Raw genomic sequence first — 17,559 nt, 5'->3', positions numbered from 1 at the left:
TCAATAGAATAAAATGCAAGTGTTTAAAAGGCTGAAACATACTGTGGGGGAAAACAGACTTATTTAATTCTGAGCATATGACAAACTGACCTCAACACTGTCCAGATATTTGTGATACACAGCAGTCAGGAGACATTGCTCTTGGTGGATCTTCCACATTACCTCATTGTACACAGTCAAGATTATATTTTTATCTGCTTCATCTAGTTCCTAAATGGAATTTCACACAAAGAGACAGATAACATATCTACAGCTGCATACAGATTATTGAGGTTAACCCCCTAGATAAGAAGTTTCAGCACGATGAGTTCATCCCTTATGTCTAAAGCCATTGTGAACAAGGGTTCTGTGATAAATCAGGCCCAAAGAGCACCCACTCAGGAAGGTAGTTCTCTCAGACATCAGCTCCCCACACTTACACAACAATCTTTTGTATTTACAAAGGGGCAATCCCCCGAGCTCATTAAAATACACTTTGAGTGATAAACTGAACTTGGAGGTTGCATGTTGTTATTGAAAGCAATCTCTGCTCCCCAGCTTCAGGTCCCAGATTGAAGGTAAGTTACTTAAATTCCTTTCAGTTAACTCCCACTCCAGCTAACTTCTGCTTGCCACTTTCTGCTGCCAGCATTTGGAGAGAACATGAGAACAGCATACATGTGCAGCTCTTACATCTCCTAGTGTGGTGTGGATGAACTAGGAGTCTTTTAAAGATTAAGGCTTTCCAGCATAACTTTAGAGGAGATACTTTCCCTCTTTCTCATGCTGGAATTCAATTCAAACATTTCCCTGAATCAATTCTGCAACTCAGTGCATCCCTGGCATACTGAGTTAACTAAACAGAGGAGTGATACTAAACACCACAAAAAAGAAAAGACAAGCACACTCAGGAAAAGCTTCACTAAAAATACAGTAACCAGCTCTTAAGGACATCAGGCAACTGAAAGCAATATTTTAAGAATACAGAACAGTAACAACCATGGAATAAGACCTCAAAGATGAAATCAAACAGAATACAGGGCACATATGCATCATACCACTATGAGTTCTTTGGACAACACTAGAGCAGCAGGGCCTTCTACTGAAGTCTGCCCATTCCGAGACCATCCTCAGAACATGGATTCAGCCCATTCTTTGCTAATATGTACAAGAGAAACCACTTGCATTTCTGAGACCGCTCCCCACATCTTAAAGAAAAAGAACACTTACAACCAAGGAGATATTCAGTTCTTGGGAAATATCCAACTCAGCCTTCTTGAGAACATCATCAATGTTGCCAATTGCATCTTCAGATTTCAAAAATGTTTCTGATGTTATGTCAAAGCACTTTAAAGGCAAACAGACAAAAGCAAAGACAAGAAGAGTTTATCTATATTGCATTGGGTAACGAAAAGGTATCTATTTAGAGGAATGATTAAGACTAACACTGAGCGTGAAAAAGACCCCAGCCATATTACAGAATATACAGGTTGTTCAAGATCCCTGAAGTGTGTAACTGTCAGACATAAGTTGTGGGTTTTCTTTCATTCTTATGTGCAAGGTGCATACTTTGGTTCAGGACTGTGCATGAAGGGGCTTCAGCTTACACTCCTCCCACCACACACACACCATTGCCTTTACCTTAAACCGTTCAGGGGATGCTACTTCACCCACACAGGTTTCTTCACTGAGCCATTTTAGGTCAGGAAAATGGCCCAGCAGAAAGCTAAAGCCCCTTCATAGTCCTGATCCAAACTGGTGCCACACTCATGGGAATTGAAGAGAACCCACAACTCACATCTACCTGTTACACAAGGCAGGGACCCAACACCCAAACTGTGCAGTGTAAGAATTGAATTGTACTGGATTTACCAAGACTTGTGTAGAACTGCAGTTGAAGTCATGACAGTAAAGTCATGAAAGGAGTTTTTAGAATGCTTCTGCTCTGTGGACGTCACGTTCTCAGGGTGCAGGCAGGCAGGAGTCCAAAGCCAGTCCAAGGTCAAAGTCCAGGAAGTCAAACAGGAGCCAAGTCACCAATGCAGAATCACAAACCGGAATCAGAAGTCAATGTCCAAAAGCCAAAAGGTCAGGATGCCAAGAAAATCAAGCAAGTCAGGATCAGGAAGGAGCGTGGATGCAAACCTTGTTGCTTCCACAAGGTTACTAGGTCCTGGGTGGGAGCTATATGGAAGTCTCAATCAGCCTGCTCCCTGGGTGGCAGTGACTCTGCTAGAACTCAGGGTTGAGAGATCTGAAGCATTGGCATGCCTCATGTCTTCGCTCTGAAAGTTCTTTCCGGAGCCTGCTTTGAACTCTTGAGATGGGAGGAGGAGAGCTTGGAGGAGATTGATCATCAACAGCTGACATTGATGCCTGAAGAGTGATTGATGGGCCAGCTGCTGTTTGTTCAGCTGAGGAACTGGCTGGCAACTCTTCCAGGTCTGTTAACCCTTCCAGCTCCTCCTCATCAGGGCTCATGACACTGGACATAATTTTATAGTGGCTACACATGTCATAGTCAGTATAGGTTAATACAGTTTGTAGGAAGATTGTAGGAGGACTGTTGCAAAAAATGGTAGACTTGGTAAGCAGCCATGATCTCCCACGAAAAGTAATTTATTGTTCGCATTGTTAACAAGAGCTGGCTGCGTGCAAGTCTAGGATGGGGGACTGCTTTAGAAAGAAGTCTATATGAAGCTTGTTGCTTCAAAGAAAGATTATTCTTTATTTTTAAAGACATCCATATTGTGATAGGAAAAGCAAGATAAGCACAATGTTGTTTTAATGTTGTTTTTAACCAAATCATTTCTGTGTTTCTGATACCCACCTTGGGTCCTGAAGAGAGATTCAGAGACCTCATGTTTCCGTTTTGAAGGTCAACGAAAGAGCAGACAAAGAGAAAGGCGAGAAAGAAGGAAGTACCTAAGAATAACAATTAGGTAACAAAGGACTGCAGGAAGAGACAGGGAAATACAGATTTGATCTGTACACTTTGCTATCTCTATTACCCCTTTTCAATTTATGTATCAGGTGCAACGCAACACTGCATTGTCTTTCACGTCCAACACATGTATTTATAGCATAAAGCAATTACTGTGTTTATCATAGGAATGCTATGGGTTCGGTTATCCCCACAGAATTTCATCTCAAAAACCATGTGATTTTAAAAATCTGCTTCAGGTCTTTAATGCTGATAAATGTTCACAGGTGAAACAGGAAACAGGTATTCTGCTTTTTTATAGAGAAAACTGAGCATGTACTGTACTTCCTTGCTTTACATATATGTATGAAGCTGTGCCTAGGAGCTCTAAATTCACAGAAATCCCAAGGAAATTATATGCCAGATCAGGTTTGCTTATAAGGAGATTTTTAATAAAGCATCAGACTTATAGAAAATACAAGCTAAGCTCCCACCTGCTTGGGCATCAAGAGAACACATGCATAGCAAAGGTTGCCAGAATCTGTGGCCACATTCATAACTAAAACTTGGGCATCTTATATCCTCATTGCTGGCTATGAGTCAAAAATTTATTAATTAAGCTATCACAAACACTATGATGAGCCTGGCCATCTTGTACCTGGCTTCCAGTGGTCAGAAGAAGATAAGAGCTGCTAACAAGCATGAGATTCACTGGAGAATGGCCTGATGCCATCCTTTCAGAGAACTCAGGGCAACCAAGCACCAGCATGTAACAAAGGTGGCGTTACTGAGGCTATACAGCATGCTTCTTCCAGTACAGCTCACTTCTGGTGATGGAGCTGGGCTGGGAGGAAAATGCTTCAAATGTCCTCTGATTTTTGTTTAATACATAATGACAATTCCATCCCCCCCCCCCCTTTAAATGTGAAAGGTTTGACACATGAATGAAAAATGTGGCTTTCTATTACTCAACCCTGAGAGTCTGACCCTGAGAAGAGTTCCTGCAAGCAATTTCTTTGTTCTGATTATTTATTTATATTTATTTATTTATATTTCCAATTTTTAACCTGCCCTCCACAGAAGTGGGCTCAGGGCAGGTAACAACACAAACATTAAAACAATCAATGTTAAACAATCAAAACAGCATTATACAACAATTTAACTAAATGAAACAGATTTTCCCATTTAATAACAGCTTCAAGATGGTGAGCGTAAAAAATTAGCTCCCCATGTGCTTGTAATAGAGAGCTACCTGCACAAATTTCAAGTATTTTATTTAGAAGATATATTTAAAGATCAAAGTTTATTGACATCTCCTTAATTTGTGTTTCCAGCTGCAAATAGTATTAATACTAATGAATTTGTCCCCCACTATGCCATCAGATGGTTTAGTTGTTTTAAGTCTGATTTGTTATAATCCACCGTGAGCCTGTTTGTGGGGTGAGGCAGAATATAAATCTTCTAAATAAATACATATTATGTTGGATATTTGTCAGTGCTTCAAGTCTGTACTGAACACACAAAGGATCTGCATTGGTTGAAGCAGGTTAGAGCCATGTAGCTTTAAAACTGACATACCATATGTGCCCCAAAGAGCTTTAAACTCAGCTAATCAATATCAGAGTCAGAAACAACTGGTGCTTGCACAGGGGACTACCTTTATCTTTATAATCAATACCTATTGGTTGTCCCCAGACTGAAAAACATCCAATTAGCCTCAACCAGGACCAGGGTGTTTTCTGCCCTGACTCCAGCATGGTGGAACATGCTCCTCCCCTTATAATCAAGGCCCTGCTGGACCTTCTGCCATTCCACAGGGCTTGCAAAACAGAGCTGTTCTGCTAGGCCTTTGGTTGAGGTGATAAGTGTCCCTGTAACTTGATCTCCCTACCACAGCCTCTTTGCATGGGCCCTGTTCTGAGAAGTTTGTTCTCAGTGGTGCCAGTCTCTGACTTTGTGTATCCCTGGCCAACAGCTGTCTGTTTTAACTCTTACTAATTGTTAATATAGTTACGTTTTAACTAATTATGCTATTTATATGTTGCAATCCGCCTTGAGCCCGCTTGTGGGGAGGGCAGAATATAAATCAGCTGAAATAAATACATTTAAGCAGAATGATTCATTCCTCATCTGGATGTTGCCCTGAATGCCCTTAATAATCTTTTAATGCATGGTAGTCCTGCTTCCTGTATGTCTTATGGAGGGGTACAAATTGTCAGAGTATAACAACTTAAAGGGAGCTTCAGTAATTATCAGGTTTTTGTTTTGTTGACCCATTCTGCTTTGTGTGTTGTGATAGAAAAGCACAATATACATGTACTAAAATGGAAATAAAATGATTTTTAATTCAGGAAATAAAGGAGGTGGGGAACCTCTGTCCCGAGGGCCATATACGGCCTTCAAGGTCACTTGGTGTGGCCCTCGGGGATTGCTGGACCGAACTGAGCCATGTGGCAGACTCTCTGGGGCCTGGCTGGCCAGCAAGGATTGTGGGGCCCAGCTGCGCTGTGCAGCAGCCTCCCCAGGGCCAGGCAGGGCTCACAGGGCCCAGATGTACTGTGTGGCAGCCTCCCTGGGGTCTGGCTGGCCAGCCAGAATTGCTGCAGGGCCTGGAAAAGTTACTGTCACAGTTCAGTTTGCACTTGATTATCCCAGATGGTGTGACCTAATATGCCACTGAGTCTTGCTGGGCTTTTTCTACAAAAAAGCCCTGGACCTATGCATTTGCTTGGATGGCAGGCCAGGGGGGTGTTTGTGGTGTGTGTGTGTGTGTGTGTGCGCATGCCAGATTAGGCTCTCCCCACATGACTTCAAATAGAAAAAAAATTATTTGCATTAAATTTGATGGCCTGAATCATTCTCCCTCGGTGAAGCACTGTTTTTTAAGCTGATAATTTTTATGGCCCGCAAATGATATTATAAATATCCATATGGCCCTTGGCAGAAAAAAGGTTCCTCACCCCTGAAGTAAAGTAACAGTTTTTCCCCTCAAAAGCAAAGCTTTATTAAACAATATGTACATCCAATTGCCATGATTTTGAAGCTGGAAGATTACAGTTCCCTTTGTAATACTTTGGCCACTCTGTCATGTTTGTTATCTCAAAAGTTGTGAATACGTAAGTAATGTACAATCTTAACTATGCTGCTTTTGCTTATGGAGCTGGGGGAAAGTTACTTCAGGCTTCACGAAACTGAGCTCTTCTGCTTCCCAGATTTTGAGGAGGAAAGATGAAACCTGGGAGGATTCAGTCTTTAATGTAGCTCACTCCCAAGGGTAAGTTGTATGCATACATAGCTTGTGAGGAAGAGTGTGCAAAGCTCTTTAGGGGTGGGGATCCCCCTGCTGGCCAGCTCCATGCCAGCAGGTTGGAGGCTGTTGGGTATCCTGCTTTATGAATGGGAAAAAATGTTGCTGAGTTACTCTGTTCAGCAGAGTGGAGCCCATATTCTCAGCCCAAATGGGGGCATTTGGGGGAGGGAGGAGGGTCTCAACATATTTTAACTAAGTATAAATATGCAATGTAAACAGAGCTGTTAGGCTCCTGGTGCAGGCAGGGAATCCCCCACCCCAGCTGCCACTGGCCACTGCTGGTCTGAGGGGTAGTGGGAGAACAATAAAAAAATGCAGCCTTGTGTACTTACTGAAAGTGACAAAGTATAGCTCTAGGAATCACTGGAAGCTATAGTACACCACAGACTTTCCAATGATTCCTAGAGCTACCCTTTGGTACTTCTGGTAAATATACAAGGCTGTTTTTTAAAAAATTATCCCACAATGCTATGTCTTCTTCCCATAATCCTCCTGCTTGTTGCCAGTCACTGCCAGTAACCCTAGATGTAAATGTGCATAGTTGCAAACCTATGCAGAAGTCGACTAACATTTTAGTCACAGCGATCAATGCCCAAAGTTATTCTAGAAAGCTCTCTCAAAAACAAGTTAATTTAGACCCCAGTGGATGCACCCTTATTTGCCTCTTATTTCAACATGTTCCAACTACATGGGAATACATACTTGATGTTTATTTGGCTCCCAAGTACAAGAGAGCAAGCACATGGACAGCTGAGATATTCTGCCTCTCATACCCTACACAGCAAATGCTGTAATGTGAACTTTCCTAATCATCATTAAGCTCAAGGTGATGAAAGAGTGTTCTGATCAGCTGTCCCCATGTATTAGCTACATCACAAGAATAGTATGTTCTTACATCTTGTTAGTTCCTAGAAAGCTTCCCAAATATGATTCACATTTAGAATGCCTGGCAGGGCAGCCTGAAAAGCACAGTCCAAACTGCTTGAGACAAATCTTGTGACACAAGTCCCATTTGTATTTTGAAAGCAAAACCCATAGCATGTGTACAACCATTCATAAATACAGTGTTGCAGTGACAGAAAAAGAACCAAGTGGAAATATGCCACGCTGCCTATCACTCGGGCAAGTCTCACCTAAAGGTAGGCAGACACAGTGCCAATAAGGTCCTTTGTTTTAGCTCTTAATTGTTCTAAAGGACACACTGTGCACAGAGAGAACCAATCAGTGTGCCTGAACACAGATCACAAAGCAGCTTTCATGGCCAATCAAGGCAAAGGCTTCAAAAATTACCAAAGCTTGTGAAGCACCAATGATGGATAGCAGGCTCAACTATTGTCAGCCATATACAATGTCACCCACCCGCCTCTTACCATCATCCCAAGACCTTCAGTAAGCATTCAAGACCTTAGACACTGTCCTTGGTCACCAGTTAGCAAGAAGATTTCATTAAGTTCTTCCTCAGTGAATCACAAACCAATAGTCAGAACTACTATGCTGCAACTGTGTTCAGCCACAATCCAATTACAATAGTTTAAAAGAATCTAAGATGCTAAGGAAGTGTACTTTGGTTGCCATGCAACTGGCCCTGAGAACGAACAGCAGTAAACTGGATGGTGTGTTAAGTACTGAAGTAATTGGGCTAGTGTTTTTTGGGAGAGACAAGACACCTAAGCCCTACAAACTAATGGAACAGGGACGAATTATGCTCAGATTTTCAGAGAGATATAAATAAGACTGCACACATATATTGTTAACCAGTTTCGTTTAGGGATGAGGATATACAATTATACACTTAAAATAAAATTCTGTTAGTAATATGAGTCAAAACCTAGAAAAACCATTCAGTCAGCCATCAGCCAGAATAGCATTCTGGTTTACAAGATGAAAATTATCTTTCCACATATACTACTATCAAAAAATATAATAATTGTCCAGCAATTCTTAAGCCAGAACAAAAAGACTATTCCAAAACAACAATTTGAACACTGACCTTTGTTTTCACTTAAGACAACCTTAAATTTTTCTTACCTTAATTATCCCATTGAAGCAAGTTACAAAATCTTGCAGAGAAGCATCTGTGGTACTTCTGACATGGTTTAATCCCTCCATCTTAACATGCTTCCATTCAAAGAACTCCTCAAATATTCCCTCAGAACCCTGCGCTTCATGAGCTTCACCGTATGCGGCCTCCAAATATTCCTGCAATCTCTGTAGAACAAGTAAATGCCACCAGAAAAGGAAAACAAGGCCAAACCAAGAAAGAATGTGCTTAAGTCAGCCGAGAGTGCCTGGGAACTATGGTGGCTGGACTTCCCCCAGTGTCTTCCTCTGCCTCTGTCCCCAGAGCCTTTCCCTGCAGTGGCCACTGCCAGCTTAAATGGTAAATGCTTTGTCTGCATATGTGCAGACAATGGTTTCTTAATTTGGGGGAAATTTAACCGCCAATGTACTTTTTTTAACATCCCCTAGTTTGCAAAAAAAATCTGTATTGTCAGTGTGGCCTCGATTTAGGTATCCACAGATGAGGGTCGCATGTCCCTATTAGATATATATAGATAAGCTATTATGATTAAGAGGCAATAAGAAAGTCACACACCTCAAGCAGGCTCTCAGCTAACAAGACTGGGACAGAACTGTCCATGTCCATGAAGAACCACTGGCAATCTATGACAGTCCAATGGTTTGGCTCAATATATGACACTTCACATGTCTGCTTATGCATACTCCTGTGCCATGGCTTTATTATTTCATCTGTTCTTAGAAATCAGCCATTCCCCTTTTTACTTTACCTGTTCTACACAGCTCCCCAGAAACCAACCAGCAAAGAAATATCTGGTCAGACATAGCTCTTCCTCTGCACAGTCAAGCACCAAGGAAAACCCACAATTTCTGCAACTGAAAATGGATGGCCACAGCACTGACTGGCAGGACACTAAACCTAGTCACTCATGGACAATTCCATGACCGTTTATAAAGGTTCAGATAAATAAGGCAGGAAATTAACCCTTTAAATGTGGTGGTTTTTAAATCAGTCCACCTGGAGCAGCCCACTATTAATAATAGCATCAGTGTTGCCAGTCTCTTACAAAGCCTTCCCCAGATGTTATTACTGCATGTACCAGGCACTCATCAGCTATAATAGGAAGCACATACTAACCAAGATGCTGCCAATACACATGGTTAGCTTGTCAGCTGAACAGGGGCAACATGCATATTTTGCATGCACATACAGTTTCATTGTGGGCAAAACAACCTTTCAAATTCCAGCAGGCAGTTAACATGTACCAAACCCATACAAAATACAAAAGCTGCTGCTGTTCAGAAAGCATGAGGACCATGCTTATCAGGAGGATCTATGCACAATTCCAGTAGATGGGGATGCAATGTATTCTGAAATACGTGGATATAGTGCTCGAAGGAGGCTAAAGTGAAGGCACATGGAATTCAGGCTTATGTTCATGGGAGGAAAAAACACACAAAGGGACCCAAGAAGCATTTGCTGTGTTAAAAACCTTCAGGCAAAAGTTAATGATGAGCATCAACTTGTTTTTGCTAAACGTGTAGGAAGCCTACAGGCAGCCCAAAAACATGAGCAACTGCAGGTAAGTAGTGCTCTTTTGGAACTAGTAAGAAACCTGCTCATTCTGTGACAGTAAAATGTTAAGTCAAACTGCTTCATGGCTGCCATCTTGTGGGCACCAGCCAACACAACACTGGCTATATGGCATTAGAAAATATATCCAGTGGCATCTTAAAGACTAACAGCATTTATTCCAGTATAAGCTTTCATAAGGCAGAGATCACTTCTTCAGATATAATCGCATTATGGTCTACTGGACTTCTATTTTGTAATGCCACAACAGACGAACACAAAAATACAAAAATACAAGATATTGTGCACAAACAAACACTCTTAACTGGTGTATATAAAGTTCTATTATAATGAAATGAACAGCCCACAACAGTGGGCATACATTCTACCACAAATTATGCAGTCGAGTTTCCCGCATTTGGGGAAATCGCAGGGGTCAGCACACCCGGAGTGCAATGGATGAGCCTCACCCTGGGAAAACCTCCTGCGAAGTTTCCCCCAAATGCGGGAAACTCGACTGCATAATTTGTGGTAGAATGTATGCCCACTGTTGTGGGCTGTTCATTTCATTATAATAGAACTTTATATACACCAGTTAAGAGTGTTTGTTTGTGCACAATATCTTGTATTTTTGTATTTCATATATTGTGCTTCCACTGTTCTTGTACAACAGACGAACACAGCTATCCCACCAGAATTACATTGCATTGGGAAAGGCAAGCAGGGGATCATAGGGACTTGTGCAGGGCATTTCATTCCCCCTCCCTTGGTATTTCCTCTTTCCCTTTCCTGAAAGCCCCCATGGCCTGTCCCCTTTTCCTGCTTCCTTCTCTCCTTCCCACTCACCAGCCAACCTACTTTTATCTGCTGCGCCCCCACCCCCACTTCACCCTCTTTCTTTCCCTCTTTCAGCACTCTTCTATTCAGGAAAAATATGCCGATTGCACAGTGCCAGCCACCAAACCACACACAGTTGCATACTGGTGAACCCGTAGGGACCTGCAGATAGCACTTCTTTTTCTTCTACATCCAATTGCCCACACTATTTCCTGCTTCCCTCCTCCTCAAAACCCCCAAGTGCTTACTTTTCCCTGCTTCCTTCTATCCTTCCCACCCACCCACATTTTCTGTAGCCCCCATCTTCAACTATATTTCATTTATACCCCATCTTTCACCACAGTGAGAATCCAAAGCAGCTTGCATCAATCTCCTCTGCTTTATTTTGTCCTCACAACAACCCTATGAAGAAGATTAGGATGAGAATATATAAATGGCCCAGGTCACCCAGTAAGCTTCCATGGCAGAGTGGTAATTTGAACTTGGGTTTTTCTGATTCTAGGCTAAAATTCTAATGACCCCACACTGGCTTTTGTGGGGTGACTGCTACTGAAGAGTAGCAAGCAACCTGCCTTGGGTAAGTCATGCAAGTCAAGTAGTAGTAAGTTGCCCAGTGATTTCTGACAGGTCTGGCCCTGATGAATCTTCCCTCAAAGGCCAGAACAGCCATGGAAAGGGCCCTGCCTCCTCGGGTTTTTCGTTTCTGTCAGTAAAGCTTGATGCCCAGCAGTATTATTATGTTTATCCAACAATGGTCACTGTGGGCATTCATTTCTTAAAGCTACAGATGCTGCTTCTACTATTTGGGGGTTTTTTTAATTCCCCAATGTATTCTTTGATGTCAGATTTTTCTGCAAACCTGAGACTTCTTTCACATTTGTAGAATGACTTGCCAAGTCTGTTCTTTGCTCTTGTCTCTGGATTTAAGTAACAGCAATAAACACCACTACAATTTTGTTGTACTATAGACACACTGTGGAATTGCCCAATTCATCATAAATATCTATATGAATGCTCTGACTCTGCTGAGGGCTTAGAAAGATGATCATAATACTGTATAACATTTCCATGTACATGCATTATCCTATGTATTTATATAATCTTCTTGACTGGAAATTTCATTTCATTTTCATTTTATTCGATTTATATCCCGCCCTCCCCACCGAGGCGGCTCAGGGCCGCACAACATTCTCCTGCCACTTTTCAGGGAACCACCAGACGCACCCATTAAATATGGCAGAATGTGACATCAACACTTCCTGTTAGAAGTGACAAATCAGCATGACAAGTATGTCCTTTGTGATTATGTGTTTTGACATATGTGTGACTTATACAACCAAAAGGATAACGGTGTAAGTGTTTCTGTTCCCAACCTGCAAAGTTGCTAGACGCTCAGAAATGGGCAACTTATCCACTTCCATAATGAATTCATCTACCGCACAGTATAATTTCTGCTGCATTTCATTCCTTGTAGGAATCAAGTTTTGAACTTCATCCTGTACAGAAAGAAAAGAAAGTCTGTGTAGGTTCTTCTGAAACTTTTCCTCCATGCAACATGTTCACATATGACAGACCTTAGGTTACTTCCTACTGAGCACAACCCCATGTAACACTGAGACAGACTATGGCCTCTACTTGCTGTCCAAACCAGCACTGCTTCCACACAGAGGTTTTGCTCCAGTTTCTTATCTAAACAAGAACATAGGCCTGGGGGGGGGGGGGGGTGTCAACATAACATCATCCACTAATTGGTCACTTTGTGTTCTCTGCTGCTTTGCTGCAATCTTCCCCAAAACTAGTTTGGTATGATCTTTTGTGAAAGTATAGACTCAAAATGCCTTTGTACAGTGTATGAATAAGAAACAGCAGGTCCTGCCAATATTAATGCCATTTGCTTTGACCCACCAATTCCCCCTCCCAGGCCACTAGAGGGCTTTGGGGGAAAATTAGTAATTGACATATCACTATAGCTTAATGCTATAATAATACATCAGTCACCAATTTTTTTAAAAGCCCTCTGTTGGCATGTGGAGGGAGCAGCTGCGGCAAGTGAAGGGAAAAGTACCATGTGGATGCTCTGCTGCTCCTCCAAATGCCTCTGCATCAGACAACAGAAGAACATGGCAAAGCTCAGGCCCGAAACTGGTTTCCAGTTCCAGCTGAACCAGGGTTCACTTATTCAGATGTAAACTGTGGGTTTTGCTAACTATGAAGCAACTCAAATAAGCACAAGGTTTGTTCCCAACTGATGGGAAATGAAACATATTAATTAATCCTTAATTAGAACTAATTTTTTTACGACTACTCCACGGGTCAAATAAAAAATTAAGTATATTTTTATAGTTTTATTTTTAGAGTAAATTTGGATCTCTCAACACCCTACACTTGTGCAGGAAAGAGAGCAAGCAATCTAGATTTGTGACAATTCATATAATTTGAAAGGCATGTCTGCTATGTAAGCACACTCACTGCTCTTTGTTTAGACGACTAATTCAAATTCAGGATGAACCAGTTCTATACAGAAGCTGGCTGTGCACAGTGCAGCCAAACAATTTTCCAGTATTTTAAAGACTGACCATGCTTGGTAAAAAAGAAAGTGAAAACAAAAATGGAGAAGTAAAATAAAATAAAAGGTAATACCGCCTGAAGCTTGGGAAGATTAAAACAGAATCTGTGTTTAATTAATATCTGTAAAGGGTATTGCAAGAGAAAAAATGTAGAGTGCCCAGATTTGGACATATGTCTGTAGGCATCCTATTGCCATAAATCCAAGAGATCAGGTTACTGGTGCCACTGCAACTTAAAACATAAAATAGCTGTAGCCTTAAAACATAACATCATGCCAGAAGGAAGCTGATTCAGGTTAGATCAGGGATGTCAAATGTGCGGCCTAAGGGCCGGATCAGGCCCTGGGAGGGCTCCTATCAGGCCCGCAAGCACCTCACTGTCATCTGCTTCCTTCTCTCTCTCACTTCCTTCTGCACCACAGCTTGCTTTGCCAGGCTTGCTGAATCACACAGGAGCTACAGAGCAAAGCCTTTATTTTGTCCATTGGCTAACCAGCACATGAAGCAACTTATGTACAAAAACTCGCAATGCCCAGCCATTTCATATTTTCCCCTGGGTCTTAGGCTCAAAGCACTAACCATGAGATTTCTGTAATTGTCAATAAATCAAAAGTAGGTTTGCAACTTACACACACCTGAACAACATGTGAACAGCATACTCAAGATTGCTACAGCACAGACATTGTCTCCAGATCTTGATGAATTCAGAGCAAGAGGTGTCAGTTATCAGAAACTGTTAAATAACAAACTATTGCAAAAATGCTAATCTTTTAAGCATATTTTCTTTTTTAAAAAATTACATTTGTCTGAATTCTTTATTAAGTTTATATCTCTGCTACCTGGCATTGCATTTTATGATATGCATGGCCTGGCCCAACAAGGTCTCATTGAGGTCAGATCCGGCCCTCATAACAAATGAGTTTGACACCCCTAATTGTCATGTGTACAGCTTGCATCACTTGTAAGAAGCTAAGGCAAGTATCTTCAATATGGCATTCATGGCATCATGAAGATCCCTCTCCTGGCACACAAGTGCTTTAGAAAGTGGGTGAGGCCAGGCAGGGTTTCTGTTGAATGGCTGTGCAGATTTTTTCCAAGTGCTTTGACAGCAGCTGCCACCACAACAAAAGGATTTTCAGTTCATGACTGAAGATATGCTATGTGTTTATGCAAGAAAATGTTTAAATAATATGTTAATTTTGAAATGCTGAAGTTACTATAAGAGTTATGCTTACTCCCTAACATTCCATGGCTGGCTTGGTGTCCTGCAACAGATTCCTAAGATGTCCACAGACTCAAAAAGGCTGGAGACCCCTGAGTTAAGGCATTCCTTTTGAATTCTTACTGCAGTATTTTAAGTTCTTGGAGGTTGCAAGTAAAAGTTTCCCTTTGAGAAATGTGTAGTTTATTTCAGACATTCTTTAAAAAAAAAATTAGCCCCATCCCCTCGCTTTCCTAACTTTTTCTACAAACACAAACCTCTGCATCCTTCTCATCCACATCCTTAGTTTGGGATGTCATAGACAAAGAAAGTGCATGCACCCCATACCCTTAGCCTCTACCTGTTTTCACAAAGCAGATCTCTCTTCAGTTCCGTAATCAGGAGCCCCCACTGAGCACCAGTTAGGCTGAGGGGAAAATGAAATAAGTTCTCACAATGAACATATGAAGCTGCCTTATACTGAATCAGACCCTTGGTCCATCAAAGTCAGTATTGTCTTCTCAGACTGGCAGCGGCTCTCCAGGGTCTCAAGCTGAGGTTTTTCACACCTATTTGCCTGGACCCTTTTTTTGGAGATGCCGGGGATTGAACCTGGGACCTTCTGCTTCCTAAGCAGATTCTCTACCACTGAGCCACCGTCCCTCCCCTATCTTATCCTTTTGGAAATATAGCACCTCACATTGTTACAGATACAACATAATTTAATAACACATTACTGAACATTAAATTTTTGAAAAATTCAAGATAGATTTTTTTCAACCTGAGGCAAAAAGTAGACCATCCTAAGACATGAATATCATGAAAAAATGCAAACCATCACACACCATGTATTTGCATGAGCTTATTTCCTCTTGAGCAATGTTATATTCAGCCCAAATCTTCTCCAGCTTTTCCAAAGAGGGAGGAGCAGCAAGACATTCTTCTGTTACTGCTTTTACAGCTTCTGAAAGGTCTTCCCCAAAGCAATCATTCAAAGAGGTATGCCTGGGTGAAAAAGAGAATTGAAATAATTTAGGAAAAATACATGTTCAATATGTAAGAAAATTGTTCAAGGCTTAAAACTGCCATAGAAATAGCTCTACATTTCATACGTAATACATTCTATTCTACAGGATACTGAAAAGAGTGAGATGACACAAAGGAAAAATGTTTGTAATAAGCATAAAAAACAACCAAATACTAATGGTAATGATTAGGCTATTCAATTATTATCCCTGACAATCCAAATTTATACTTGTGCATCCAGGTCTAGAAGAAACATGTGATTTCCATATTATATATATATTTAGCCCATCACAGGATACTGTCACCATTTATTTTTAAAATCTGCTATTTGGCTACATAATTCTTTGTGTAAATTAAATGACAAAGGCATACTACCATTATAATCAGCTTCCTTAAATAAGAAGTACTGAACCTATAATGAGACAAAAATCACTAGTCCACCAGCTTCCTACTCCACATGGTTAAGACTGAAGATAACTGATGTGGTCCATAAAACATGAGCAAACCCTGCTACCTTGTACACCATTTATCATCTGCTATCTGTGTGATCGGTATGTATGCCACAGTCATGACTGTGCACTGATCATCCCTCCAGGCACAGCTCCTGCTCAAAATTCACAGTATTGAGACTCACTTCAACTAGTTCAATAAAGACTTTACATTTTTCAGCAGAAAGCTGCATAAGAAAGCAACTAATAAACCAAGACTCAACACTTTTCTTGTCTTTGGAAGGAGATGTTATAGGAAGAGAATGTTCTGAGAACCAGAAATGTTCCCAATTCAATTCTCACTTTTGCCTCAAAACAAGCCACTCATTTCCAGTCACAGTCCCCCATGGTATCACTGCATAATTTCTTTTTTTTTTAATTAAAAATGTTTTATTTAAGCAAATATCAACGTAACAAAAATAGAGGGGAAGAATGCAATACAGCAAGCTCCATAAGATGAGTATATAGGTGCCTAGTTCTCAAGAACTCCATCTTGCTTCCACTGGGGTGAGCGCTTTTTCCATCATAGCCTCATCCTGTTGGAAAGCTTCCTCAGGGAATGTAAAATGGAATTATTTCAGCAGGCCTTTGGCTAACCATTTTATTTTCAGCAACTATTGGTTTATCTCTAGAATATTTCCAGATACTGGGAAATGGCTAAGATTTTAACTATCTTAATCCGTTTTTATTTATTATTTGAGTTATATACTGCCCTCCCCGCAAATGGAGCTCAGGGTGGTGAACAATAACTTATAAATACAATTCTAATAAATACATAAATATATACACAACTTAAAATAGTAACCACAGCAATAATTGAAGTAATCATATGGTATTAACATTCTATCTCCTTCCGGGGGGGCAGGGGAGAGAAGATGGGAGGCCAGGCTTGATGGTGAGCAGTTGCTATTCTCAGCCATAGGCCTGGCAGAACATCTGTCTTCAGGCCCTACAGAACTGCATTAGGTCCCACAGGGCATGGATATCATTAGGCAGTTTCCACCAACATGCTGTCAAGACCAAAAAGGTCCTTGCTTAGATTGAGGACACTTGTATTAAAAAAAAAATGTTGCAAGCCACCTCAAGCCCCGCATTGTGGGAGAGAGGCATGACATAATTCTAATTTAAAAAATAAATACTAGATTATCTCTCAGCAGCACCCTTCTCCCCTCCCTAGTTTTCTTCTCTGTGAGCATTTTATCCACCCTTTCCCCACTGGTTGTCATCTACTGAATGTGTGTTATCACTCCCTGGGCTTCTGGGATGTGTGTGTGTGTGGGTGCATGGGTGGGTGGGTGGGTGCGCTTACATCCCCCTTCCTCTTGTTTATGTCTACTTATCTCCATATCTTGTGGCAGCCATTTTGTAGTGGTATCTGCCACCCTGATTCAAAATTCCAAATGTACCCTCAGGCTCAAAAAGGCTTGGGATACCAACGTAGATTGTACCTAATGTCTTTCAGCTTCTCAAACTTCACAGCCAAATTTCTCACAGTAGTTCCAACATATGTAGACAGAGTCTCCTTATGAGCTTTCTCTTTTGCCTGAATTGATAAAAATAAAATTATAGGCAGTACTACAACATTTCTACAGTATGAACATGAAAACTTACAAATCAACTTCAAAATATTTGCATA

The 17,559-nt window shown here is 41.1% G+C and overlaps 1 protein-coding gene and 1 pseudogene across 2 annotated transcripts in view; both read right to left on the bottom strand.

The window, feature by feature from the left end:
- STK31 (serine/threonine kinase 31) overlaps positions 1–17,559 on the bottom strand; it is a 78,531-nt gene that overhangs the window by 44,583 nt on the left and 16,389 nt on the right. For both annotated transcript variants that reach the window (XM_060248649.1, XM_060248648.1), the window contains exons 9-14: positions 17,372–17,466; positions 15,255–15,414; positions 12,015–12,137; positions 8,241–8,420; positions 1,210–1,326; positions 91–210 (exon numbers count right to left, since the gene is read on the bottom strand). In XM_060248649.1, the coding sequence (XP_060104632.1) occupies positions 91–210; positions 1,210–1,326; positions 8,241–8,420; positions 12,015–12,137; positions 15,255–15,414; positions 17,372–17,466 (795 nt within the window). The remainder of the gene's footprint in view (positions 1–90; positions 211–1,209; positions 1,327–8,240; positions 8,421–12,014; positions 12,138–15,254; positions 15,415–17,371; positions 17,467–17,559) is intronic.
- On the bottom strand, positions 10,159–10,299 carry LOC132578687 (U1 spliceosomal RNA; annotated as a pseudogene).

The sequence above is a fragment of the Heteronotia binoei genome, chromosome 10 (assembly GCF_032191835.1).
Source record: "Heteronotia binoei isolate CCM8104 ecotype False Entrance Well chromosome 10, APGP_CSIRO_Hbin_v1, whole genome shotgun sequence".
Classification (NCBI taxonomy): Eukaryota; Metazoa; Chordata; class Lepidosauria; order Squamata; family Gekkonidae; genus Heteronotia; species Heteronotia binoei.
This window is presented reverse-complemented; position numbering and strand designations above follow the sequence as displayed.